The sequence below is a fragment of the Balaenoptera ricei genome, chromosome 9 (assembly GCF_028023285.1).
Source record: "Balaenoptera ricei isolate mBalRic1 chromosome 9, mBalRic1.hap2, whole genome shotgun sequence".
Taxonomy (NCBI): domain Eukaryota; kingdom Metazoa; phylum Chordata; class Mammalia; order Artiodactyla; family Balaenopteridae; genus Balaenoptera; species Balaenoptera ricei.
This window is the reverse complement of record NC_082647.1, coordinates 18,228,588-18,256,487: the sequence shown is the minus strand read 5'-3', so window position 1 is coordinate 18,256,487 and position 27,900 is coordinate 18,228,588. Positions and strand designations below refer to the sequence as shown.

The 27,900-nt window shown below is 49.6% G+C and overlaps 1 protein-coding gene across 3 annotated transcripts; it reads right to left on the bottom strand.

Moving 5' to 3' along the window:
* Positions 1 to 307: 307 nt before the first annotated feature.
* On the bottom strand, positions 308 to 27,900 carry WDR91 (WD repeat domain 91). 3 transcript variants are annotated; one of them, XM_059933316.1, is made up of 15 exons: positions 27,735 to 27,900; positions 26,185 to 26,364; positions 25,180 to 25,386; positions 23,293 to 23,376; positions 22,171 to 22,301; positions 20,882 to 21,047; positions 13,281 to 13,436; positions 11,293 to 11,486; positions 10,526 to 10,676; positions 8,497 to 8,591; positions 8,197 to 8,365; positions 5,707 to 5,815; positions 4,767 to 4,879; positions 3,307 to 3,504; positions 308 to 844 (listed from the first exon to the last, which is right to left on the bottom strand). In XM_059933316.1, the coding sequence occupies exons 1-15, from the start codon at positions 27,855 to 27,857 to the stop codon at positions 680 to 682; spliced, it is 2,241 nt and encodes a 746-aa protein (XP_059789299.1). In that variant the 5' UTR covers positions 27,858 to 27,900; the 3' UTR covers positions 308 to 679. The 3 variants fall into 3 exon arrangements, with proteins under 3 accessions (XP_059789299.1, XP_059789300.1, XP_059789301.1); XM_059933317.1 differs by lacking the exon at positions 27,735 to 27,900 and adding an exon at positions 27,534 to 27,716; XM_059933318.1 differs by lacking the exon at positions 27,735 to 27,900 and adding an exon at positions 27,448 to 27,519.

The following is a 27,900-nucleotide window of genomic DNA, read 5'->3' as shown; positions in this document are numbered from 1 at the left end:
GCCTCAGACCCTGCACTTGTCCTAACAAAAGCTGCCAACTCTCAGAGAAAAGAAGACACCATGGCCTCCTTGACATGAGCCCAAAGAAACGGGAACGGCACAAACCTTGGTTAGCCGACGCAGCAGTAGAGAGAGGACGTCCTACTTCCGTGGCAGAGCAACAAGCAAACCTCCAATAAAGGTCAGCCCCATGGCTGGTGAGGTAAGAGCTGGGGCGCGGGGCCGAAGCTCACAATGACCATCGCCAGGGCAAAGGGTGAAGGGAGATGCTCTGCTGCACGCATACGTTCCAGAAAGAGACACCAGGTGACCCCAAGAGCATTCTTTTTATAAAAAAGAAAACTGAGCGAATATATACAAAATACTTTCAATCTCTTCTAGGCCAACAGAGCAGCCATCACAATGTTTCTCCTGCTTCCTGAGCTTTCCTCCCACCATCTGGCGCCTGCTCCTGGCAGAGGCCAGCGTGCCGACGTCTGGGGAACACGTGCCACAGGTCTACATGGCTCCCGTTCTCGTCAGGTGGCTGGACAGTGCCCGAGCCCCCTGGGCAGTCTCTCCCTGAAGACTCCCCACCCTGGCAGGGAGCCGGAAGGGGAGCGTCCTGTCTTCCTGAGCCGTCTCTGCCTGCCTCCCAGGATAATACTGCTTCCGTGGGTGGCCCTTGGGGCGGGCCCCATCAGACTTTATGGGCCAGGAGGGTGGTCAGCTTGATCTTGCCGTCCATGGAGGCAGTGAGGCAGGTCCCGCAGTCCACGGCTGTGCTCCAGTCCACGGTGACCACAGGGGCGCGGTGGCCGCCCAGGCTCAGACAGCTCTCCAGAACCTTCTCCTCCCCGCCCAGCTGCAAGGGGACAGGAGAGACGAGGTTGCATCATCAGGCACTGCTCACAAACACATCCACTTTATCCACTTTCGGTGGCCAAGCCGCCTCGAGCCTGGGGGCTGCCACCCCAAGCTGAGGACATGCCCAGGCACACAGGTCCCCCTTTCCAGAAAGTCTCAGGTTCGTTGCTTGGACCAGGAAATATCTTCACTTTCCTGACTATAGTTACTCCTTCAGCTGAAGTGGAAAATAAGTCCCTAATATGCTCTGAAAGACACAATTTTCCCTGCCACCTTTAACCTGCTGTGAGCCATGTCTCCTGCTCGTGCCCGGTGTTCTCTTCCAGCACCATCTACCGCTCCCAGCCTCATATCATGTATCTGCCTCTCTGTTTTACATTTGCTTCCCCCAGGGAACACCAGCGGCAGGAGGGCAGGAGGGCAGGGTCTTGGTGATTCCCTGCCGTGCAGCTGGCACACACCCAGACAGCAGTGCTGGCACCGGAGGCCCTGGGTCAGGGCACAAACACGGCTCTCCTCTGTGCCGCCAGCACCTGCCGCCCTGGACTCATGTGCGCAGGTGTGAGGGGTCAGAAGGTAATAAGGAAGGGAAACCAGGAGCAGACTATCTATCCAGCTACATGCAACATCCATGAGCAAGAGAGAGGAAGTGTTCAGCCTTCACGGAGAAAACATCTTTAAAAATCATGAATTGTTTATAGATTGTAAAAATGGGACCTGAAGGTCATTATATTCCTTAAGTAATTAGACCCCGTTTTTGACATTTTTTAAATGACAGAGGAAAATCTTTCAACCCATTAATTGGTTATAGAGAAAGTCTGACTGCAAACCATATGAACTGATCAGGACAAATGATAAAGCCCGCACGATCAAAAATAAAATAATATACACACATACACACACAACACACAATCATACAGAGAGCAAAGGAGAGCCCACCTGAAACTCAACTAAATCTAAATAGTAAAATAAAATTAGGCTTGTAGACAGAAAACTTTTTACAATATCTCCCGATAGCAATTACCAGAAATTACGGAGCTTTACACGAAACCGTCACACCGTACACCTTCAATATATACAATTTTTGTCAACTGTACCTCAATAAAACTTTTAAAAGATTTTTAAATGTATATATTTAAATAAATAAGTAAAAATAAAGTGTGGAACTAATTTTTAAGGAGAGGGCAAGAGCCACCCAAATCATCACCATCTGCGGAAAAGGGGAGCCTGGGTGACAGTAAACCCAGGCTTCCCGGTGCCACATTCAAGGTCAACAGTCCAGAAGCCTCCTTACTTCCCACTTCAGCAGCCCCCTTCCCCCTCACCCCACCGTGTGCCCTTGCCCCTCTCTGCCCCGTGGAGCCCCAAAGCCCGCCTTCCTCCACATCCTCCCAACTCCTCCTCCTGCTCCTCCAAAGGCCTCAAATCCACAGACAGCCCCCCTGCCCAGTCCTCCCCGAGGACCCGGCCCCCACCCGGCTTCCTCCCCTGGGGGCCCTCAGCTCTGTACTGTCGTCACCGTTGGGGCTTGCGTCTCGTTCTAACTTGAGCGTGAGCCCCAGGAGAGCGGGGCCACACTCTCCGTCTCCTGTGCACACTGCCCGGGGCCTAGGACACGCCCGCAGGCAGCTGCTGTCCGGAGCACCGGCTGCCCGCTGGCTGTGAGCCACGCGAGGCGAGCTCGGGGAGCCCCAGAGAAAGAGCATGCCACTCCATCACTCTACCTGCAGACGAAACACCGCCAGGCAGAGAGCTAACACTGAGGCTCAGGACTGAATCCACGTGGCAACGCGGAACCAGACCATGTGCTTAGGCCACGACACAAATCCTCATCCCTAGTCCATTTGGTAGCACTAGTAACATAGGAGAGATTTATAATTCTGTTCAATCATATATCCAAAAAAAAGTACATGAACCAGAGAGGCTGTGACATGAGAATTAAAATAAGCAGATAAACTGAGTGGACAACTTACATCCCGTGTGACAAATCACACCCCCGGATTTCTGTCCCAGCCATGGATTGTAACGTCCTTGACCCACAGGACCTCCCATAAACAATAAACCTACACCAGATTAGAGTACCTGGAACAGACCACCTAGGCACCCTCCTGTTTGGGGTATGTCCCCCCAAACCAACCTACAGCCCTTCTCCCTAGCTCTTGAGGTTTTCTATAGTTGGTATTATTCCCAAGGAGGGAGGCAGAAAAGGGACAGAGTCTCGTCCAAGGACAGTGACGGGGGAGCAGAGAGGACGGACACGCCACACTCGTGCCCACTCCTGCCTGCTCCCTCGAGCCGGCCTGCAGCCGGGAGGCCCAGGAGCTGTCCATCCCGGGTCAAAGGCTTCTCCACGGCCATCGGGGAGGGACAGAGATTGGGACAGAGACAGGGACAGAGGCTCGAACTCAACCGGGCCCAGACCTCCGAGGAAGAACCTCCCTGCCACCAGCCGCCAGGTACCTTGTAGATGACGCCCCCTGTGGCAGAGCACGTCAGCATGTAATTCCCCTCCGAGTCAAAAGCAAAGAGCCGGCCCCGGGGGACCTGGACCTGCTTGTAGCCGCTGTAACCCGACAGCACGAAGGGGCCCGTGGCGTCAGCGGGGAGGCCATACTCGGACACCTTTAGGCCGCTCTTGTGGATGTTCCACTGGATGAACTGCAACGGCAAAGCACAAGCACGGCACTCTCAGCGGGCCAGCAACAGAGCCTCGGTCCGGGGGGAGGAGAGAGGACAGGCCCCGGGAAAGAGGAGGTGGGTCCACAGGCCCTGGGAAAGGTAGTGAGATGACCACCCAGTCCCGACTCTTCCCAACACAACTTAAGCATTTTCTTAAGGGAAGAAAATCTAGAAAGAGTCAGCCACTTCACGTCAAAGCCTGAACTTTCTCTCTGGCCTGACTCCAGGAAAGGGAAAAGGCAGGCAACAGCCTTCGCCTGGATTCCCATCTCTCAAGCAAGGGCAATGCTCCAGTGATTGTTATTATTACAGTTGTTGTTGTTTTCATTATTAATATTACTGTCAGGGTTAGAACCCAACTAGATTTTTCTTAAAAATAGGACAAGTTCCAAATACACTTCCAGTTTCTCAGCAGTGCAATCAATGCAACACGAGCAATGAGGTATAAGCTGAGCTTCACGCTTTGTAGCGCAAACGGCCCTTTAGCCCACCCCAGGGACAGGCTACCTGGGTGTGACCACCACTTAACTGAGAATCCTACTCAAATAAATAGGAAGTAGAGCTTTGATTTAAAAATCCCTTCTCATAGTTTTCAAATGAAGAAGTCATTTGGTAATTACTGCCTTCGTTGGATAATACAGGTGGATAGTATACAATCCAAAAGGTACAGGAGGGTACACGTGAAAAGCTAGTCTTTCTCCCAGCTCTGCCTGCCCCAGCTCCCTTTCCAAGGATCCTAATGAATCCTTCCAGAGAGAATCTAAAGGGGGGCACTTATTTTTACTTTTTTCCCCAGCTTCCTTTTTACATTTCTTGACTCTGTTTGGGTGAAACTGTCTGCAGCCCCCAGCCCCAGCAAGCTCTACATAGCCATGCTGTGACCACCCAAAGACCAAGCTCACTGAAGCACATCCTGGCACCCCACTGAGTCAGGTGGGTCAGTGAGATGAGTCCTTTTTGCTACAACCAGGAGGAAGGATATAGGTCTTCCCCTTTCATAAGAACAGTCAACTCCCACTGAACTCATTTAAACCTCACAAAGACCCTGTGAGACTGGTTACTATTTTCATCTCTGTTTTACAGATGACAAAACTGAGGCAGAGGCCCAAGGTTACAGAGCTAGTAAAATGTACGGTCAGGACTGGAACGCAGCCCGTCATGCTATTCTGGTGCTCTCTAGAATCTCAGATGCCTAAGCCAGAGGAAGGGAGCTTCCTGACCCAAATCCCGTTCCCACCTACCTTCCCGTCCTCGCCAATGCTGTACACGGTGTTCTCATCGTAGCTGAACTCCACAGAGTAGACCTCCCCGCAGTGGGCCTTCCAGCTCATGGCGCACTCATGCTGCTGCATGTCTGAGGCAATGAGACGCCACTAGGATTCCCGCCCAGGCCCTGGGGAGACATCTGCCCACAGCAGGAGGTACCTCTCACCCTCCCTCTGCCCCGTGGGTGGCAGAGGGCCTCCCAGACCCGACAGGAATCACAGAGCTGACCCCTGGTGAAGAGTGGGCACTGAGTGCTTCATTTTACCAGTTCTCTCCTCCACTGTGCCTTGTCTTCTGCTAACCAATCTTAAACGGAAGCTTCTTTCACTGGGTCAGAAGTCAGGTTCAGGAATCCCTGGGTGGAGCCTGAGCTCATCTGGGGAGCCCGTAAGTCTAGGAGGACACATAAGTCCTTCCTGGGAGGGCGCTGTAACTTCCCACCAGGGAGCCCTGGAGATCGGTTAAAGATACAGTCCCCAGGGCCTTCCCAGACCCTCTCACTCTGGTCTCCTGGAACGGGCCTGGCGTGAGGAGCTTTAAACAGCATGCCAATGACTCTGATGCACACCGTTCTACCGCTCTCACGGGGACAATGAAGTGGTCACACCAAGAGGACAGGACGGCATGACCCTCTCGTATCCTCTTGGATCTCACTCGGGCCATGAGGACTCAGATCCAACAGCTCAGGACTGGAGGACTGCTAAGCTACACCCACCCCGTGTCCACGGACACGGACCACATGCAAGGTAATTAGGGGGTCCTGAAAACAGCAGACTCTGGCCAGAGTTAAGTGCTATTACAAGCATCTTGAACTGGGGTTTTGCAATAGCCTCTAGTCCAGCTGGCAAAAACCCAGCTCTCTTCCCCAGGGCATCTGAGGAGGGGACCAGGATGGCCGTGAGCAGGCCTGCCTACCGAACAGCCGGAGGACACCATCAGCTGCCCCCGTGACCAGCAGGTTCCCGTTGTGATTGAAGGCTGTGCAGTTGATGGCAATGGGCTCCGGATCCAGGGAGAACTGGAGCTAGAAAAAGGACACACTAAATTTTAAAATGTAAGACGGTAATAAACCAAATTTCTAAACAGCTTCCGTTTGAAAGGGGGAAGGAGACCAAGATTGAGGAAGGGCACACCAGGGTATAAAAAGTGTCGGTAATGTCCCACTTTTAAACCGTGGTGGTAGGTAGGTGTTCATTTTACTGTTCTTCTCATTATTCTGTACACCTATGATTTCAATATTCTCTTCTATGTATTCAATATTTAAGGAAACATTGAAAAATAACAAGTGAACATAAAATTACAGATCACGACAAGTTCTTAGCACAAACTAACCAGATTAAAAAGGACCCAATCAGACTGGGTGGGTATAAAGGGGAGCACCTACGAGATGCTGGGGGACAGATGTCAGCCGGATGGAGTGGGGTAGGAACGCTCTCGAGAGGGGACAGCATGCAGGAAGGGCGTGTGGCTGCAGGACGAGGAGGACAGGTGGCGCCAGGAGGCTGGAGCAGCAGGGAGGGCCAGGCCAGGCAGGGCTGCAGGGAGTGTGGATGGGAAACGTGGAGGAGCGGGAAGGAGCAGGACGTGCCCCGTGTCTGCCCATCCCCCAGGCGCAGTGTGCCCGGCGGGCAGGCGGGCGCCGTGGTGGGAGCTGTCCAGCAGCTGTCCAGCTGAGGGGTGCTAGCGGGCATGTCCCCGGAAATGGACAGAAGTGTTCAGACTGGAAACAGGTTTTGGAGGTGGAACTGACAATGTCTGCTCCTGGACTGACTTCAGGGTGAGGGAGAAGGCTGGCTCAGAAAGGCACCTGGTTTCTCAGTGGGACACATCTGCCAGGACAAGGGAGCTAGAGAGCAAGAACTGACGTGGCAGGGTGGCCCTGACGGGCTGGAGAGACCTGCAAGGCTTCCAACTGGGAACAGGAAGGCGCAGAAAGGCACAAACGGAACACTCGGGACACAGCCACCAACAAGACAGGGACACTTCAAGTGTCCGGTACCAGCAGGAAACAAGCTGCTGCACGTAAGGGCCTGACCGAAACTGATTCTCACAAGAAACAGCACTGCCTTTTAAACAGGTGAGTGTAGACAGCGCTGAAGCTCTCAGGATTCAGGGTCATAGCTGTGAGCATCTGCTACTGTTCTGCCTGGGAAGGCATCCTCCGCTCCTGGGGAAGGTGAGCCACAGGCCCTGTGGGCAAGCTTTCTCAAGACTCATTTCTTAAGAATACGCATGTGTCCTCACTGCTTCTAGCTGCTGCTGCAATTGTTATGCAATTGTAAGTTAAGAGGGAGTCAGAAGGGGACTCCAGTTGTCTCCTGAAAAATAAACCACTTGAATGCATAATACTAAGTGAAAGAGGCCAATCTGAAAAGGCTGTCTGATTCCAACCATATGACATTCTGGAAAAAGCAAAACTATGGAGACAGTGTAAAGATCCACGGTTGTGGGCTTCCCTGGTGGCGCAGTGGTTGAGAGTCTGCCTGCCAATGCAGGAGACACGGGTTCGAGCCCTGGTCTGGGAAGATCCCACAGGCCGCGGAGAAACTAGGCCCGTGAGCCACAATTGCTGAGCCTGCGCGTCTGGAGCCTGTGCTCCGCAGCGGGAGAGGCCGCGATAATGAGAGGTCCGTGCACCGCGATGAAGAGTGGCCCCTGCTTGCCGCAACTAGAGAAAGCCCTCGCACAGAAACGAAGACCCAACACAGCCATAAAAAACTTAATTAATTAAATTAAATTAATATTTAAAAAAAAAAAAAAAAGATCCACAGTTGCCAGGGCTTGGGGTCAGGGGAGAAGACTACATCGAGCACGGGGCAATTTTAGGGCAAATACCCTCTATGACACTGTACGTGTCATTACACACCTGTCCCAACCCTTAGAACGCACCACACTAAGACTGAACCCTGATATAACCATGGACTTTGGGTGATTACGATGGTTAGCGTGGGTGCATCAGCTGTAACAAATGAGCCCCTCTGGTGGGGGATGCTGACAGCAGAAGAGGCTGTGTGCGTGTGGGCAGGGGGTATAGGGGGAATCTCTGAAACTTCCTCTCAATTCTACTGTGAGCCTACAACTGCTCCAATAAAAGAAACGAAAAAACTTCAAATATTAAAAAAAATTAACTTAAAAAATTTTAAATAAGCCAAAAGGGCCCGATCAGAGGCTGTGTGTGAACCCTAAATTTGCGGCATGATGCTGAACGACTTCGGTTGCCGGCAATCTGCCCCACTGGAGTATTACTACTTTTCAACACTTCAATGTTGAAACCTCCTCACAAATCAAAATGTTGACGAGCCCAAAGCAAAGAGGGAAGAGACCTCAGAAACAGGGGGCAGCACAGGCTGTGTGCCTGCCCGGGAGTGTGACCAGCCCCAGGGAGACCACGGGGCAGGCCCGCACCTGCTGCTTCATGGTTTTCGTGTCCCACAGCAGCAGCTTGCCAGGAACCTGGTTCGTGCCCTTGCTGCCGATGTCTGGTGCGGACAGGTCCACCTGGGCAGCAAGGCTCGGAGATGCAGCTGAACAGACGAAAGAGGCCCCGCTGGGGCTACACGCGAGAGACAGGATCCTGCAACACACGTGGGGCCGGGTCAGTGCTCCGTCCGTCCACAGAGGGAGGCGGAGCGGGGCTCGGAGGCTCGGCCAAGGCCAAGGTAGGCCCGCCGAGCACAGCAGTTGAGGGAGCGGCCTCCAGCGCACCTGGGCATATCATCGTTGATGCTGATTTCACAGAGGTTCTTCTTGGCTTCCGTGTCATAGAGGCGCACCGTCCCCACACCGCTGCCCAGCAGGAGCTGGAAGGAGAAGGGGCGGGAGAAGCGAAGGACAGTTCTGGGTCAGGCCCGCTCAGGGAGGCCCACTGGGGGGCCAGGCCCACCCCGTGCGGTGGGCCAGGCTGCGGGGTGAGGCCTGCCTCCAGTTCTCCAGCTAGTTCAGGGGAAACCCAGCTACAAAGGGCCTCATTTAAAACTTAAAGACGTCACAGGTGACCTTGAACAGAAGCAAAACCACAAAAGGAATCTGTGGAATAGAAGCTCTATCGCTCCTCAGGTAGAGCTGGAAATGAGACCCTCTGCCCACCCTCCGTGTCTTCCAGTTTAAATCGCAGCTGCCCCAGTCCTGCCCTCTGGCCCCTGATCCACCACCACCTCCCTGGGCAGTGGCCCCAGCTGGTCACTGGGCTGGGTGACAGCCCCATTTGTGTGTCCTGGGGACAGCTCTGGCTCTGGGCCTATAAAGGCCTCCAGAAAAAACAGAGGAGGCTATCCTTGTGATTTATTTGGTGAAAACTTCAAAGACAATAACGAGGACCGCCAGAAGAAAGCACCAGAAGCAGATCTGAGGGTGTCCCCCAGGAATATTCCCTAGAATATGGCCTCAGCATTCACCTAGCAAACTGACACTGGTACAGGGTAAGCCCCGAGATCCTAGTGCCATAAGGATAATTCCTGCAGTTGTCAAAAATTATTAAAGGGCTTCCCTGGTGGCGCAGCGGTTGAGAATCTGCCTGCCAATGCAGGGGACACGGGTTCGAGCCCTGGTCTGGGAAGATCCCACATGCCTCAGAGCAACTAGGCCCGTGAGCCACAACTACTGAGCCTGCGCGTCTGGAGCCTGTGCTCCGCAACAAGAGAGGCCACGACAGTGAGAGGTCCGCGCACCGCGATGAAGAGTGGCCCCCGTTTGCTGCAACTAGAGAAAGCCCTCGCACAGAAACGAAGACCCAACACAGCCAAAAATAAATATAAATAAATAAAAATTAAAAAAAAAAAAAAAAGCTTTAAAAAAAAAAAATTATTAAAAAACAAGGTCTGGGGGCTTCCCTGGTGGCACAGTGGTTGAGAATCTGCCTGCTAATGCAGGGGACACGGGTTCGAGCCCTGGTCTGGGAAGATCCCACATGCCGCGGAGCAACTAGGCCCGTGAGCCACAACTACAGAGCCTGTGCGTCTGGAGCCTGTGCTCCGCAACAAGAGAGGCCGCGATAGTGAGAGGCCCACGCACCGCGATGAAGAGTGGCCCCCGCTTGCTGCAACTGGAGAAAGCCCTCGCACAGAAACGAAGACCCAACACAGCCAAAAAAAAAAAAAAAAGACACACTGATCCATATTTAAAAAACAAACAAACAAGGTCTGCTCCTTGGGCTGCTGGGTATGATACCCTCCAAAATGGAATACGGTGAAAAAAAAAACAAAACACTATAAATCAACTTTATCTCCTTAACTACAAATTCTATGTCAAATATTAAAGTCCAGAGGGAAAAAGCACACTGTGCTAACACCACTGTGGGAACCCCAGAATAGGACACACCCCCTCCGGCCTGGCGCGGGGAGGGGTCCCAGCAGGAGGAGGAGCAGCGGAGAACCTCCTGGTGGGTTGTCAGAAATGTGCAGGGACGGCAGGAGCTGGTGGGGAGAACAGGGAGTGAGCCGGTCTCTCTGCGGGAAGACGAAAAGCAAGCCAGACCACCGCACACAGGAAGAAGGCCTCTGCCATTGGACAGGGTCCCACTGCAGCCTAATTCCAATTCCTGTTAATCCAGTAACCTCCAGATAGGAGCCTGCTGGGACAGTCCTGGATGTGTGGTCCCTGACTTCCCAGTGAGAGAGAGAAGGGAGGGGCTCGTCTTAGAGGCCCCAACCAGGCCTGTGGTGCTGGAGCCCCTGGGGAGCGCCCTGGAGGGTTCTTCCCTTAGACCACAGGTCCAGCAACAAGCAAGAACACTCACCAGCCTGTCCCGCTTGGTGGCCCACTCTAAAGAGAGCAGCGGCGACTTGGAAATGGAGGATGCCTTGGTCTGCATGATGGGGTTGAAGGACCACACTTTGATGACCCCATCTACGTCTAAGCTGGCGACCCTCCTCCCCGAGCAGTCCACTCTAAGATGAGAGAAAGAGGGACGCTGTTAGCATCCTTGCCTTGGTCCGCCGTCCTCTTCAGCGCACCCAGAGGATTGCTTTTCTGACTCTCCTGCTGAGAGTCAAATGCCCACACTCCAAGGATGGGCGTGAGCTACTTCTAGAAATATTCATTCATTCGTCTGTCTGAGAACGACTTACAAAGCATTTATTCAATATTATGTGCTGAGCCCTGTGGGCAAGATGCACACAGCCCCGCCCTCGGCACTCCTGGTCTCTAGAGACTGAGAGCCTCCTGCGTCACGGCTCCGGAGCCCATCACGTCCATCAGAGCAAGGGATCACCTACCCTCTGGGCGTTACACCCCAGGATCAGAAGTGGAGAGGCTGACCCGGCCAATGGCAGCTCTCGGCAGGACCCCAACGGCAGCTGTCCAGCCCTCCTCTGACAGTTCAGGGGTGACCACGGTCCCTCGGGGCCATCCCACCCTCTGCATCTCTGTTACCTCTCATCATCCTGCTTGCCACACCTTCACACGCACAGGCTGAAAACCAAGGCTTCCCGGGGAGCCCAAACCCCAGGCCATCAGCCTTTCCCCCAGAGGGCCCTGGCCCCGGCCGGCCGGCCCGACACCCACCTGCAGTGCATGATGGAGGAGTGGTGCTCTCCGTACTCCTCCTGCCCCAGCACGATGAACGGCTGCTCGGGGCGGACCCCCCCACCCTCAGGGCCTGCAGTGGGAGCCCGCATCAGTGTCTCCAGCACCTCCACGTGGAGCTCCGGGCAGGGCTCTGCCTCCGGGCCACCAGCTTCAGGCTTCTTCTCTGCACACTGCACCAAGCAAAGGGGGCACAAGTCAGCTGTGAGGGGTCTGCACTGGGCCCAGCCATTCCCCATGTCTGGGGACACACTGCGAGATGTCTGGGACGCCAGGCCACAGCCCTCGGGGGAGGATCCTGGTGGTCTCGGGGTCTAGAAGAAAGAGCTCTGAACTACAGGAGCCTGCTCTGCTGGCGGCCCCTTCCTAGAGGCCCTGCTCCTCTCACAGGCCCTGCGGAGGGAGTGTGGGCCACAGGCTCCCGGCCACAGCTGACGAGACTCGGGGCACGCACCACCTTGACAGACCAGGCCAATGATAACAAGAATCAGTTAGTGAGTGAGTGCCTACTGCATTCCAGGCACTACGTGAATATGATTGATTGTCTCATTTAATGCTCCCCCCCCAACCATTTCTGATCCTATTATTAACCCCACTTTACAGCTCTGGAAAGTAAGACTGAAAGCAGAAGTTAAATAACTTGCCTAAGATCAAGAGTTGGCCCGGGGTAGGATGCGGATGTGGAGCCGGGTCGGTCAGAGGTAAGCGTGGCCCCTCGCCAGTGCGCTGCTGTGCCGACCAGCACCTCCTCCTGGGAGAGGGGTACTGAGAGACTGGGGCGACGGGCCAGGCACAGAGACAGACCCGAGCCCAGCAGCAGAGCCAGAGCAAGGCGGGGCACCACGTGGCACCCCACACACCCTGCCACCCGGGAGGGCGGCAGCCGCCCGTCTCTGCCGCAAGTGTTGGCCATCACGGTTACTATGGGCTCACCCAGACGTAACCCAGGCCAGGCGGCACCAGCCAGGGCACTCTCTACCACCCGCGTGGTTCCTGAGGCTCCTCTAAGCACTCCTTGGGGTCCCAGAAAGAGCAGTTCTACAGCAAACATAGAATGGAATGGAATGGAATAGAACAGAAGAGAAGAGAAGAGAAGAGAATAAACAGAGAAACAGAGACCTCCGAGCTCAGAGAGGTACCTTACGGGAGTGGCTGAGCTCAGGTGCGCCTCTAATCCTACAGCACAGAAGGATTTGAGATCCAAGCCGTAAGGGTCTACGCTATCGAACCAGAACCAGCACAGGGCTGCTAACGCCAAAAAATGCCTTTCAAACAGGCAAGTAGCCTCAATTAGGAGATACATGGTCAACAAGGTGGCTTAGGCAGTAAATCCCTTTTGCCTTCAATCCAGAGTATTTGACTGAAACAGAAGCAGCTTATACCACCAGGAAGAGCAGACCCCAACCCATATTCACTAGTGAGAGGAGTCCCTGAGCTCACGTGGCAAGGGCCCTGGGCCGCAGCACGACGCTGTGTGGACACGTGGCTCTCGGGGCAGCGGCTCCAGCAGGGAGTGCAGGAGAAAGTGATCCTGTGATTGAGCAAGTCTGGGAGATGCTGGGTTAAACCAAGGGAAACAGGTCTCTCTCCCACCGACTCTGAGTGCCCGTGACATGCTAACATGCACAGTTAACCTAAGGGAAGGACAGAGCATGCAAGGGGTCCCAAACCAATTATTCACAGAGCTCATCTTCTGGGAACATTTTCAGAGGCCAGCATTTTATGGCCCCTGTTTAGGGAAACTACATCAGGAAGAGGGATCACTGGAGAGCCAGGTCGTTTTGGAACAAAACAACCAAAGTGCGAGCAATTAAACCCAGTTAGGCAAAACCACACTCTACACAGCAGAAGAAATCAAGAGAGGTAAGAGCAGGCCCTACACTGCCCCCCCATTTTCCATGGCTCTCCACCATGTAGCTGCGTGGTGTCCCTGCAGGCGTTCGTGAGACGCCAAGGCCAAGCCATACCTGCAAAGTCATGGAGAAGAGCTCCTTCCGTTCCTTGCCATGGTCCTGCAGGCGCCGCTGGCGGTGCTGTGACCAGCTGGACTCCCCAGTGGCCAGCCCGCTGAAGAGGCTCTTCCCATCCTTGGGTGCGCATGCTGGTTCCCTACCCTTGGTGCTCTGGAGGACGAGACACCAGGCTGTGAAAAGTCTCTTCCTACCTGGGCCCAGGCCATGACACCTGGGCCAGGAGGGGAGCAGGAGCCAAGGAGTGGACTCTACCCTTACTCCTGGGTAAGGTTCCTCCCTGGCCATGCTGAGAGGTAGTTAAAATGTTACTATGTCAGCCCATGAGCAAAGTCAAGGGCAAAACATAAGCAGGCCGGACCTCCTCCTTTCTGTTCCCCACTCCCCCATCCTGAGAGGACAGGTCCCCAGCACTCCTCCACCTGCCACACCTATCACCTGGAGGTAATACATATACATCTCTTTGATCTAACTGGAACAGTTACCTTTATTTAGCTTAGCACTTACTAAGTGACAATTATGAGGCAGATCAGGCCCTACGCTGGGTGTTACGAAGATTTACAAGCAATTATATGTTTGGGCAATACAGCAAAAAAATTATGCAAAATAAAATCACCCCTCTGGAGGGAAAAAGGAACACAGTACCCTCTTGTTTTGGGCCAAGTGCATGACTAAACCAGCCAATGATAACAAATATTGAGGTATTTGGAAATGATTACTAGGCAACCAGAAAGTCTTAACAGAAATTGTTGGAAACTCAAGGCCTTTTGAGCAAGATAAATTGGACAAGAGAGAAATTGGCATCTTCTGGCTCCTTTTCATAGCAAGAGAGATAAAGTCAACCAAGGTTACAGCAAATGAACTCAGTAATTCCCACTCCTATAGAGACTGAAGATTCCTAATCTAGAGCTTTTTAAAAAGGAGCTGCCACCTCATCATCTTTCCAAATTATCTGGCTGGTTTCATTTTTTCCACCCTTATTCCCACAAATTGTGATGGTCACACTCCTACCCCCCACAACACACACCTTTTTTTTTTTTTTTTCACACTCTTAGCAGAGGGATAGGATGCAAACAGCTGCTCTGGTTTGAGACCAACCTCCTCACAAATCATTTGTACACAAGTCCTAAGTAAAGAGAATAAACTCAACCAAAGCCTATTTGTGGGCTTCTAGTTCTTCTACTGGTTATTTTTTTACGTTAACACTAAACAACTTAAAATGATTAACATATGTTCCTTGGGACCCCGGAGTCATGTGAACAGTTAAGAAAGGAAATTTTAAAGGCTATTAGTTTACCTGGAGCCTAACTGGGGCTGACCTACACAGGATTGGTTATTTTTGGTTTTCTGACTGAGGCGACCTCCATTGGTATCTACTTGTGCTTGTAACAGATGTTTTCTCTAGGAAGAGTATTTGATTCTCTGAATTCTGACTTATTTTGGGAAAAGTAAAGTTCTTAGTTAAGATTTTTAAAAAATAACCTAAGAAGAAAACCAACAACAATAATAACATCAATATATATTACTCATTGAGCATTTACATATGTAAGGTGCCATGCGAAGAACCTTACAAACATTCCCTTAAAGATGAGGCATTATTTTAACATGGGGAGCAGATGTTTAGAGAGGTTAAGTTACTCGTTTTACACAGGGAGAACTGGACAGAACCGGAATTTACATCCAGATCTGACAGTGGCCCCAAACTCTGAGAAACCTGAAGAAAGAAAAACCATGATGGGAGCACATGGAAGAAAGTGACACTGAATAGAAAAGATAAGAAGAAATGTCATAATCCTGGAGCAAAATAACAACCAAGATAAGGCCCTTCTCTCAGTGCTTCCAGCCGTTCTTGAGAAGTATCCCGTGGTCCATGGAACACTGAATAGGTCCCACAGTTTTAGAAAGTGGAAGATGACTCCTGTTACCTTCCCAAAAGTAAGAGGTGGTCCTGAGGTAACCATGGTCCCTCACACGGTCCCGGGGTGGGCAGTGGGGTGGGGGGTGGTTCACTCCCTAGGAGGAGATCCAAGGATGCCAACCTTCATTACACAAATCTATTAATTCCTCCCTGTATCTACTGATCCAGAGGGCAAACTGCTCAGACTAAAGAATGCCACGGGGGAGGCTATACTTATATCAGACCAAATAGACTTTAAGCCAAAGACTGTAATAAGAGACAAAGAAGGCCATTATATAATGATAAAGGGGTCACTCCAACAAAAGGATATAACATTTGTAAATATTTATGTACCTGACATCAGAGCACCTCAATATATAAAGCAAATATTAACTGACCTGAAGGGAGAAATAGGCAGTAGAAAATAGTAGTAGAGAACTTCAATACCCTACTTTCACCAGTGGATAGATCATCCAGACAGAAAATCACTAGGGACACACTGGACTTAAAACTGCACTTTAGACCAGATGGACTTAATAGACATTTACAGAACATTCCATCCTCAAGCACACATGGAACATTCTCCAGGACAGATCATATGTTAGGCCACAAAACAAGTCTTAATAAATTTAAGGAGACTGAAATCATAGCAAGCATCACAATGGATGAAACTAGAAATCAATTACAAGAAGAAAACTAAAAAATTCTTAAATATGTGGAGCCTGAAAAACATGCTCCTGAACAACCAATTGGTCAAAGAAAAAATCAAAAGAGAAATCAAAAAATATCTTGAGACAAGTAAAAATGGAAACACAATATACCAAAACTTATGCAAAAGCACTTCTAAAAGGGAAGTTTGTAATAACACCTACATTAAGAAGAAAGACCTCAAGTAAACAGCCTAACTTTACACCTCAGGGAACTAGAAAAAGAAGAATACATGAAGCCCAAATTTAGTAGAAGGAAGGAAATAACAATGATCAGAGCGGAAAACAATGAAATAGACTAAAAAGTCAATAGAAATGATCAATGAAACTAAGGGCTGGTTTTCTGAAAGTTAAACAAAATAGACAAAACTTTAGCTTGATTTACCAAGAAAAAAAGAGGACTCAAATAAATTTAGAAATGAAGAATTACAAAACACGTCTCCAAAAGCTCTAACATTTTGATAGACAAGACAAAAGAAGAACTGACAGCAGAGGCCATGTTTTCTGGACTTCAAAGGTGGCTATGGGAACTCCACAGCTAGCTATAAAAATACTGCTGAGAGGAGGAGGAAGATCAGCTTCCAGGGTTGACGGCTGTTTTCCAAAATAGTGGGATCCTGGCAAGCAAGGAAGTCTCGAACAGCCTGGCACAACTATGATTCAGGTTTGACAGATTTATCAGCCTGACCAAGAGATCTTTAAACTGGATATTTGAGAAGGAAAAGAACCCATTTAATACTGCATGCATTCCCAAAGAAAGTACACAGACCACAGGGGTATCCCACCTTGGAACCAAAGGTTGGGAAGGCTGCAGACCAGGGACAGGCACTTGGTGGCACACCTGTCTTTCCTTACTCACCTGCTACACCTGATACGTGGTGTTTTTTCCTTTTCCAACACGTGGTTTTAAAAGTGCTCAATTCAATTGGCCCAAACTGATGGAACAGAGAGGCTCAGGATAGACTTCAAATTCCTCTAGCTGACACAAAAGCCACTTGTAACCCTTCCCCAGCAAATACATTACAACATTAAGAGGAACAAAAGCAATGTTTCCCTGTCAAGTCAAGATGGCAAGGAAGTTGTCCAGTTTATCATTAGGTTGGGGGCTGGACAGTACTCCGAAATGAAAATTCACACGGGCATTAACATAAGGCACTGCAATAAATTAAGAAGAACTGTCTTTGTAATGATAGGGTAGTTTACACCAAAAGAACTATAGACCTAAGTGTGACCTATCAGATCCTGCTGAGAGAGAGCTTCTCCTTAAACTATATCTAAGTTATTTACGAAAGAAGGGCAAACATCAAAAAAAAACACTAGCATGCTAAAAGCTGATGAACGCAGCCATCCACCAAACACCTAAATAAGTAAGTTAAGGTAAACTCGTGTCTAGCTACAAATGCATATAACTTAAGTAAATGTTCACTGTGATACAACCGGTAATTGAAAGTTTTATTTTAAGAGCAAACCTCATAAAAATCTTAACTACTGGATTCAGATAACATTCCAACAGTCCAAATTATATTGTCATATTCTACCATAATCTACCTGTCTCCTACAGTTCAGGAGAGGTATCTTCACCTATGTTTTATCATTTGACCTTCTTGCTTCTCACTCTAGGGAAGGATCTAAATTCATTTTCAATGGCCTGAATACAGCTTACCAGGCAGTGATCCAAATGGAACAGAGGACAAGTTCCAGTAATTTAGGCTCACCTGAAGCAAAATAAAGACACCCAGAAGACAGGCCCTAGTAACACAGAAATTGCAGAATGAAAGACGGGGAAGAGGGCTCCCTTTTCCCCATCCTGCTAAGATCCATGGAAACAGCCCCAAGGGCAGCATTCTTACTGCTGATGTCACGGGAGCTATAAGGTAGTTTGATACTAATAAGAGTTACAAACACAGAAGTCTGTGGTCGCTTTGCTTTCTCTGCATTACAGCCAATCAGAAGTTATCTCTATAATAACCATAATTCTCCCTCACAGTCCCAAACTGACTGAGTAGTTATGGAAGGAGTGGAATTATAACTGGAGGGGAGGATGGGGTAAAACTGCAGTGGGGGAGCCTGCTGAGAGGTGCCCACAGGGGCTTCTGTCACAGAGATCCCAGAAGAGCTTAGGAATTGTGGTTTTACAGCTACTTCCATGTGTTTCTAAAATTTTGCCTCCGGATTCATATTGAAAGCACAGAGAGTGTATCGCCATAGACTCTACATCTATAATTTTATGAACTTTTCAGTGATAACAACAACAGTTACAGTGACCGATCACAAGTGGGTAAAATGCTGATGTGATTGAAACTTACAATGCTATGTATAAATAATATTTAAAATAGGAAAGCCTATCATTTTATGTATTGCTAATTTTTTTTTATAAATTTATTTTTTATTTATTTATTTTTGGCTGTGTTGGGTCTTCGTTGCTGCGCGCGGGCTTTCTCTAGCTGCGGCGGGCGGGGGCTACTGTTTGTTGTGGTGCATATGCTTCTCATTGCGGTGGCTTCTCTTGTCGCGGAGTGCAGGCTTCAGCAGTTGTGGCACGCAGGCTCAGTAGCTGTGGCTCGTGGGCTCTAGAGCGCAGGCTCAGTAGTTGTGGTGTACGTGTGTAGCTGCTCCGCGGCATGTGGGATCTTCCCGGACCAGGGCTCGAACCCGTGTCCCCTGCATTGGCAGGCGGATTCTCAACCACTGCGCCACCAGAGAAGTCCCTGTATTGCTAATTTAATAACACAACTCACGTTGTTTCGTTTGCTTATTAAGAGTAAAAAAGAAAGAAAGCGCTCTGGCATGGTAGTAGTGAGGAAAAGACTACGAGCTTAATATGCACTAACGAAGCCACGTGGCTGATTAAAAAACCAATGTCATTTTCTATTGCGTTAAAAGCAGTATAGCATTAAAATCACAGGAAGTGATCATACAGCTAACTGCATTTGCTATTGGTAAGAGAGCATCCTGAACTGTAAACTCAAATTTGGCCATCGATTGTATAGAGGAATTTAAAAATTAGAATGTCCCCCCTAGAAGAAGAGAACCAGAATGGTGAGGGGTCTAGAAATCATGCCACATGGGTAAACAGTTGGGCAGAAAGGAAGGAATGAACATAGTACTTAGCCTGGAAAAGACAGGAAGGGTTGTCCTAACCAGAAGCCTTATTCTAATAGCTCGAAGGCAAAGCTGAGATCAGTGAGTAAAAATCATAGAGGCTTCAACTAACAACTTTCAAACAGGCAAACATCCCACATGTACAAGCAGTGACCTCCCCAGCACAGGAGGCAATCAGTCACAGGACGTGCCCTCTCTCAATAGGAGGGTGGGCCAGATGACTTTTAAGCTTTCTCCAACTCTAAAATTCTGTGATTTTTCTTGAACCTCAAATATACTAGTTATCTTTAGAACTGAAACATCACTGCTGAGTCAAATATATCAGTAAAAAAAAACGAGTGACCCAACCACTGGATTTTTCAGATTGCAGACATTTATCATCTCCATTCAGGAAATGGAAAGAAGGCTGCCTCCGCTCTGTTAACCTGCCACACGGTGACCCGAGCTTTGTTTGAATATATTTCAGAGGTAAAGGAGGGCATGTTTTCTGCAAATTACACATTCTTACCTTTGTCTCCTGAACAAGAACCATACAAAAAATTTCCAATCCCATTTCACCCTCACCACAGGACACCTTAGTGCCTGAACACGTAAACATAAGGCCACAGGCGTAAGCCCAAAGACCCCGTCTCCGTATTTTCTTTTAAGTTAATGAAACTGAATTTCATCATTTCATGCACATTTTAAGGGACGTAGCATTCCATACGTCATCTACTACACTTACAAAATCTTGCACAGTGAAAGAGGTTTGCAAAGCATACCGTAAAACTTAGCCACATTCTACAAAACTGCAGTTCTAATTTTAAGGTTTGAACTTCAAAAAAACAGTCGTAGAATAACCATGACTGGTTTTTGATGCCCCGAACCCACTAGATGCTAAGGTTGCAGTTATTTTGCATTGCTGCCACTTTAGGTCTCAGAACTGACTTCCCAGCTACAACAACTACAACTAAAATGTATTGCGTGCTTATAAACTGCCAGGCACTGCATATACCAAGGGCTCTCATATCAGCTCAAATAACTCTGCCGCTAGGGAGTGAATGCTGTTTTCATCATCCCAAGTGAAGTGGGATGAGTTTAAGCAATCTGCGCAAGGATGATAAACAAGGTACAGTTGCCTGACTCCAAAGCCCACGCTCTTTCTTCCCTGGTGTCCTGCTCAATGTCTGCACTTCAACAACAGTACTAAACCCAAGTGCTGTGCTAAAAGCCCCGACGTCCCAATGGCAGCCTTGGGGCGGACCCCTTTCTCCCCAAGCAGCCCCACGCTGCTGCCTCACTTGCAACGGTCCTCAAGCCGAGGGTGGCAGGAGAGGAAGGCAGAGGTGATGACAACTTACTGTATCTGCGACTAATAAAAATATATTAAAAGGGAAACAGTCCCTACCCGAGTAATAAGGCATAACTATGGGCCTGTTAAAGTTTCACTCTGGCCAGCATTTCTGAAAGCAATGAATTCTGACCATCTCTGCTCGGAAAACTACTCAATTTTGGACATATGCTGGCATAAAAGAAATTCTCTTGCAAGTTTCTATAAAAGTGAAAAATAGCAAAACTCCTTTGCAGAATCAGGAACTTGTAAAAGAAATACTACACTGGATTTAGAAGTAACTTTAATTTAGTCTTCATCGACAAGCTACTTTATATCACCAAAAATCTAAAAGTCCAGAATTGCTTGAATTCACACTTGAGTAGGCAAAGCGCAGTCATAAGCACTCATGAGCTAGAGGACATTTATGAGAAACGGGAAGGGGCCCTTCAGGGCATACTTCCTCTTGTCACCATCCACCCTCCACCTGCAGGTCCTAAGGGAGGGTGGACAAGTCCCCACCTGACGAGTGGGATGTCGGAGGCCTCCTGGCGAGAGTTAGAAAGGCAGGACTTGCACTAACCTGGCCGCCAGAGGACTCCTTCCTGGCCGAGCTCTGGGCCTGAGGCGGGGCCTGGGCAGGCAACAACCTTGAGGGGCTCTTCTTACTCTGAGGCAGCAGCGAGGACAGGAAGCCCACGCGAGGCGACTGGGAGAGGGAAGCGTTCCTCTGGCTGCACACCATGGCTCTGGAGAAGCAGACACAGCACAAGGTCGCGGCGCTGGAGGGGGAACCTGGCGGAACCCGGGGCACAGACCTCCCAGGCTATGGATGCTGCCAGTGACCAGGGCCTTGGCCAGGTTCGCACGCCTGGGCCTTAAGGCGGCATGATGCTTGGTGCTGTTGTTGTACGAAGGGAGCCAGCAGCCTAACTGGCACAGCGGTGAAGGCTGAAGGCTGCGGCTCTTCTTTGAGGGCTGTGGTAATGCTCAGAGCAGCGCTGTCTAATAGCCACTGGTCACGTGTGGCACTGAGCACCTGAAACGTCTTTAGTCCAAATGGAGATGTGCTGGAGGTGTAAAATCCACACTGGGATTCAAGACTGAGCATGAAAAAGACTGTTCAATATCTCATGAATACTTTGTTTATATTCATTACATGTTCAAACGACATTTTGGGAAAGTTGGGCTAAATGAAATATATCATTAAAATTAGCTTTTTTTTCCTTTTTTTAACATAGCTACTAAAAATTTTTAAGTTCAATTTTTGGCTTGCACTTTATTTCCATCAGAGGGCGCTAGCTCAGAAACTAGAGCAGTTTCATCTGCTGCAGTGCTTGGCCACATGCAGGTTTGGAATCTGACTGCCTGGGTTTGCATCCTGACTCACCAGTCGCTAATTCTGTGACCTGTGGCACCTACGTCTCTTCAACTGCTATTATTCTCATCGTCTGGGTTTTCGGCTGTAACTAGCTGTTTTTTTAAGGTTGCTCAAATACCTCTCTTCCAACCTGCCTACCTTTCCAAACCCTGAGACAAGAGCATGCTTCTACGGAGAAATGCATCCAACCTGTGGTTGGCAATCGTGTCATCCAAGAGGCGCTCCTTTCAGGGCACAGAAACTTCCCAGGGCTTCACGAAAGCAGCTGTGATTATTAACCCAGGCTGCACACATCTGGATGTGCAGGCCCCTGGAAGAGCAGGCCTAGAGGCTGGGAGGTAGGGGACAACTAGAGGACCAGGGGCCCTTACTCAGAAAGCTCAGACAAGAACAGTGAGCACCCGGGAGGCTCCTGGCAATTCCACGTCGTCGCCGGGAGGAGGGGAGAGCACAGGGGACAGAGGCGCGAAGTGGGCGTGGCACACACTCACAGTTCCGAGTCCCCCAGGCGGTCCATGTTGGAGACATAAGAAGGCAATCTGTGCTGGACTAAGGCCTCTTCCTCTTCTGGCTGTTGCTCCTCTTTCTTCAGTCGGTGGATTTCAGCTTGCAGTGCAAACAGCTGCGTACAGGTGGGGGTGAGTAAGATGGGGATCTCACCCGGCCTTCCCTCCCCTGGGGAAGGTTAGACCTCCCGTCACATCCGAAACCCAGCCACACTGGCTCAAAGGCCACTGGCCCTCAGCCTCGGAGTGCCTGTCTCACTCTCTGCAGACTGGAAAAATGGGTGAGGCTGCTGTTACTTGACTACAGGGAGGTGAGAAAACTAAAAACCGTTAGATATACAAAACCCACTTTTTTTTTTTCTTTTTATCATTTGACTCGATTCTTCCTGAATTCAGTGAGAAAAACAGTTCCACCCAATCCTGCTTTGCTCTTTGGAATCTACAAAATCAGACTTTGGAACTCAAATGGAAAAAAAAAAATTTTTAATGAAGCTCAGCATTTTTGACCTTTTGCCTGAAGAAAATTATACACACACCCCCAAACCCAAGAATCTTAAACCCCCAAACCTAAACAGCTTATAACCTTCCTTTTTCTAAAAAATCCTCCCTTTTCTGAAGATGTGTCAATCTCAAGGTTAGAGAAATGCTCCTCAGGCAAATTGTAAAGGCAAATGTTGGTCCCCCGGAGCTATCATTTTACCAAACTAGAGAAACCTAGTTTCGCTTAGCTGAGAACAATTAAATCATATCTGGGCTGTAAACAATACAGATGTGGGGACAGGTGGAAAAGCACTAGGGGTGGGAAGCAGACGTATGAAAGCAGGTTAGATGTAAGGTGACGTCAATGCATAGAGTCTTTTTCCTCTTAAAAGTTTACTCCTGTTACTGTGTTGTTTGCGCTACGTGACTTACAACATGAGCCTCACCTCTGGTTTTCAAAGACTTGTCACGTGGCCCCCAAATCCCCAACACTGCCTTTCTGGTGACTCACTTTCATCTGAGATCAGTGCTTTCCTCTACTGAAATCAGCCCTCCATGGCTACTACCTAATTTTACACATGAAAAGCAGAAGTACTTCCCAAGGAGCAAGCATTGTTCGCAACAAACCTTCTGGCGCAGAACTTCATTTTCTTCCTGAACCTGGTTGGTCCGCTGGCACTCTGCATCGAAGTTCAGGATCACGGGAACCGGTGCACGAAGTTAAAGAATAAGCCTGCCTCTTAATCAACTTGACTGTGGTGACTATGTCACGATGTGTACGTACACCGAATCATCAAGTTTTATACCTTAAATATATACAATTCTTAATTGTCAATTATACTCCAACAAAGCTGGGAAAAATAGCCAATTAAAATATATATTCTAAAATAAAATTAAAGTCAAAAAATAAAAATAATAAAAATAAAATTCAAATCAAAAAATATATTCTACCACAAACTCTGCAATAAGATAAAACAATTCAATACAAAAAAAAGAAAGAATAAGGCCTGCCTGCAAAATGATTAAAAGCCCTTCCCAAACTCTTGACACGACACCAACACCCTTGAACATGACACAGAGTAAAGACTCTGTGCTGTGGGCTCCTCACAGCTTTATGAATAGTCTCTCCCTTGACACCGGGCCTGGCCTGACTTCCTTCAGAGAGACTCACGGACACATGACAACCTGCCTGGCTAGCCCACAGAGAGGACATAAATCCAAACCTGACGCTTTCTCCCAAATGCCAGCAGTAAAGGGCTAGTATCCTGCGGGCTTCACAGCCAGCCTAAGCTTTAGTGACATGGAGCAAAAAGCCAGCCCAGCGGCCAGTGGCTCCGCGGGCACACCGCCACCTGCTCCACCAGCTGGGCAGAAGGGCTGGACACTCGCCTTTCCCCTCCGCAGGTTGAGCCTCTCCCTGGCAAAGGTTCAGACTGAGAAGCAAGCTTTCTGCAGATTGCCACCCTAGGAGCACCCACATTCTAGGTCACGGTGTCAGTCTTTCCTGACCACCACAAACAGCTTCAGTCCAGAGGAGCACAAAGCAGGCAGGGCCTCAGTACGCGGGAAGCAAACTTCCCTAGAGGGCCCCCGGGGTCAAGCCGTAACTGCCTCTGGGCTGGGCCCCCTGTTAGGTTTGTCTGAAAGCCCTCGGGATGAAGAGCAGCAGCAGAGAAAAGGCCAACCTGGCACGGGCGTAATTCACACTCACCACAGCACAAAAGGCAACAAGACACTCCCTTCCTACCCCCACCAGAAGACGTTCCTCCCAGAGCCAAAAGGAGATGGTGGATGGGCCTCCACACGTCCAGTTTATCAGTAACTCACCAGACAGCCCCATTCAAACCAGACTCCCTTCTCCTCCCGCAGGATTCCTGTTAGAGAGCAAGAGTGAGCGAGGAGGGTGTCCTGGGCTTTCCACGACAAAATGGTAAACACGGTAGGCTGTAAATTATTTACATCCTCTCTCTTAAATATCCACACCTATATTCTTCAAGCTGGTCTGTCCTCTGACAAGTCAAGGGACCCTGAGGTCATTATAAAGACAGTGACCCAGGCACTAACACAGGGAGGAAGTTCCAGCCCTAGAAGTGTTCTCACCTGCTACCTAATCCCAACAAAGGCAAGTGAATCCTGGGGGGCACAGGGCATGCACAAAGGGTGCTCTCGAGGTTGGCCGGTTTCGCTGCAAAGCAGCTCTGCACTGACCCCTGCGTTTGCTGAGAGAGGCCCTATTTGAGGGCTCCTATCCCCCCATTGCTAGTACAGTCCCCACCCACACATGTCCACTATTCAGCAGCAGAGCGGCAGAACTAAGGATTACAATTCCCGGCCTATGATCTCCGGCCTACCAATCAAAATAACCACAATCTGTCCAGCCCCTTCACGTGACACATGACAGTGATCCTTGGGCATTTTGTAGAAGAAATGACTGCATTAAGAGCAGCGGCCACTGATCACGTTGTCGGGCTGCCTCAGCCTGGGCCCCCAGCCCCGGGCAGCTGAGAGGATATGCATGCACTGGAACAGGACGCTCAGGAAGTTGTGCAGGGACACGATGAAAGTGTCGGCCCACTGGCGAGAAAAGTAGGCAGCAAAGATGGGGTTGGTGTCTGGGGATGGCAGGAAGGGCAGGACAAACCAATCCTTCCACTCGGCCTGGTTCTGGAGCTCCGTAGCCTGCTTTGCAAAGAACTCCTGAGCCTTGTCATTTCTGTTTGTCTGCCAAGACACAGAGGAGGTAGCAAGGAGGGGGAAGAGACAGAAGTCCAGAGGTAAGAATCTTCACCACCGCACAGCAGAGAGCCTCTGAATATCGGCCTGCTGGGTAAATGGCCAAACATGATCTATAAACTCTATAAAATCAAAAAAATCATCACACTTTTCTCAAGTTCCTTGTAACTTCAAAGAAGCTGGTTTAAACTAAAGTCCTGAGGGACCTCCCTGGCCGTCCAGTGGTTAAGACTTCGCCCTCGAACGCAGGGGGTGCGGGTTCCATCCCTGGTCGGGGAGCAAAGATCCCACATGCCTTGGGGCCAAAAAACCAAAACATAAAACAGAAGCAATATTGTAACAAACTCAATAAAGACTTTAAAAATGGTCCACATTCAAAAAAAACCTTCAAAAAATTAATAAGTAAAATAAAATAAAGTCCTGATGATAAATACCATCCTAAAAATTAATTCCTAGTTGATTTTCAAATAATCTAAGTGATTTACTCCCCCAGGTCAGCCATAATCTTTATTACTCAAACTTTAACCCAGCTACTTATATTCTTCAAAACGCCACCCAGGCTTACGTGTTCGAAACAAGAGGGGAAATAGGAATGAGGAAGACAAGTCCAATCATCTACAGATGAGAAGGAGAAAAAAAGTAGGAACACAGTCAAAAATAATTTGCACTGCGACTGTTTCACCCTTTCCCAGGAGTAACAGAGAGAGCTGTCCCTAGGCGTTAAAAGAAAATCTATTTCTGGATCAAAGAACTCTCTCCACCAAGAAATTCCTAAACCCAAAGCACCTGGATTGTGTAGACGAGATAAAAGCGGAACAGGCTGGTTTTCAGCTTGTTGATGGTGGGTCTATACATATCCTCCAAGCGGCTGAAGAGCCGACGCTCCAGGTAGTTCCAATAATCCCGAAGGGCAGCCAAGTCATACACCTGCATTAACTGCTGCAGCTGGTCCACAATCTTGTCCACCTGGTGAGAGAAAGATGAGATGGAGAAGGCGTTGAAGGACGGAAGGGAATTCTCTCCTCATTCCACAGAGTTAATACAGCTTTTTCCTCTTGCTGTGGCTTCTGGATGTTAAAAAAATTTTTTTCTTTAAGTTAGCAATCTATAAAACTTTCAAAACACAGTAACGTAATAGATTTTAGGTTTTTTTCCTGATGTTAGATACGTGTTTTGACCCTCTACCAAGCATGGAAATTGCAGGTGTAAAAGCACCCTGGCCCAGGAAGAAGGAGATCTAAGTCCAGGGCCTGGATCTGCCTCTGACTTACTCAGCCACCTTAGCAATGTCACTTCAACTCTCTGGTCTCAGTTACCTAAGATTTCAAAAAGCAAAAAAGACAAGAGTGCGACAATCTCCATGCCCCTCCTCCTAACTCCTCCATTCCAGGATTCCAAGGCTCATGGTGAGATGTACTGTCTCCTTCAAGTCCTCAAAGCACTCCCAAAGTCCTGGCAGCTGCTCAGAGTGTCAGCCAAAGGAGTCACCTCCTTGTGAGGAGCAATCATACCAGAGTACACAAGATGGAAAAGCTTTTGAATACTGATACCATCCCAACACACCCATTTTATAGATCAGGAACACTGAGGCTCAGACAGCTGAAATGATTTGCTTTTGCCACCACCAAGTAGCCACTAACTTCGGCAAGACAAGAACCCAGGTCTCCTAACTCCCCTCCAGTGTTCTTGCTGCTAGCTCACTGCCTCTCTCAATTCACCTGCCAACACCAACTGAAGCCAGCAAATATACACACAAATCACACACATATAAATTCCAAGAACTTCTCAACAGAAAATCATGTCTGAGCAGGGGAAGTATGTTTTCAAATGCACAACAAGGTCTTCCTCAATCGTGAAGCGAGTCACTGATAAAGCCGTTTCAAACAAACAAATACTTGAACCCAGCTAACATGTTGGGCTGCAGACCCCTTTGTTCCCAAGGCCATTGGAAGCCAACTTCAGAATACTTCTGCTGCCAAAAACCCAACCATCTACCCCACGTCAGCTCCTAAAACCTCATCGCCATCCTGACCAATGACTGGCCAGCACCTGCTGAGAGGCTGGGGTGGAGAAGGGAGCCCCGGACCAGGAGTCAGGGCACCTGGGCTCCAGCCTCGGCGATGCTCCTAACTCACTGGGCAACTTCAGGCAAGTCACGTCCTCTCTCAGGGCCTCAGTTCCGCATCTGTCAAGCGAATGCCGGACGCGCTGATGTCGACGGTCCCCCTGGCGCGGTGACAGCGCCGCTCCCGCCCCGGAGGGCAGTGCTGGGGGAGAGCCAGCTCCGGGCTCCCTCGGGGCCGCCTCTGCCCGCGCCGCGCCCGCCGGCCCCTCACCCGGAACCCCTTCTCCTTGTCCGCCTTGATCTCGGCGTCCAGCTGCCGCAGCGTGTGCGTGAAGCCGCGGAAGAGCAGGTACTCGCGGACCAGCTCGTCTGTGCGCTCCACTGCCTCCGCCATCTCTGCGCCAGCGCCGTGAGGGGCCGCGGCGGACCAGGGACGG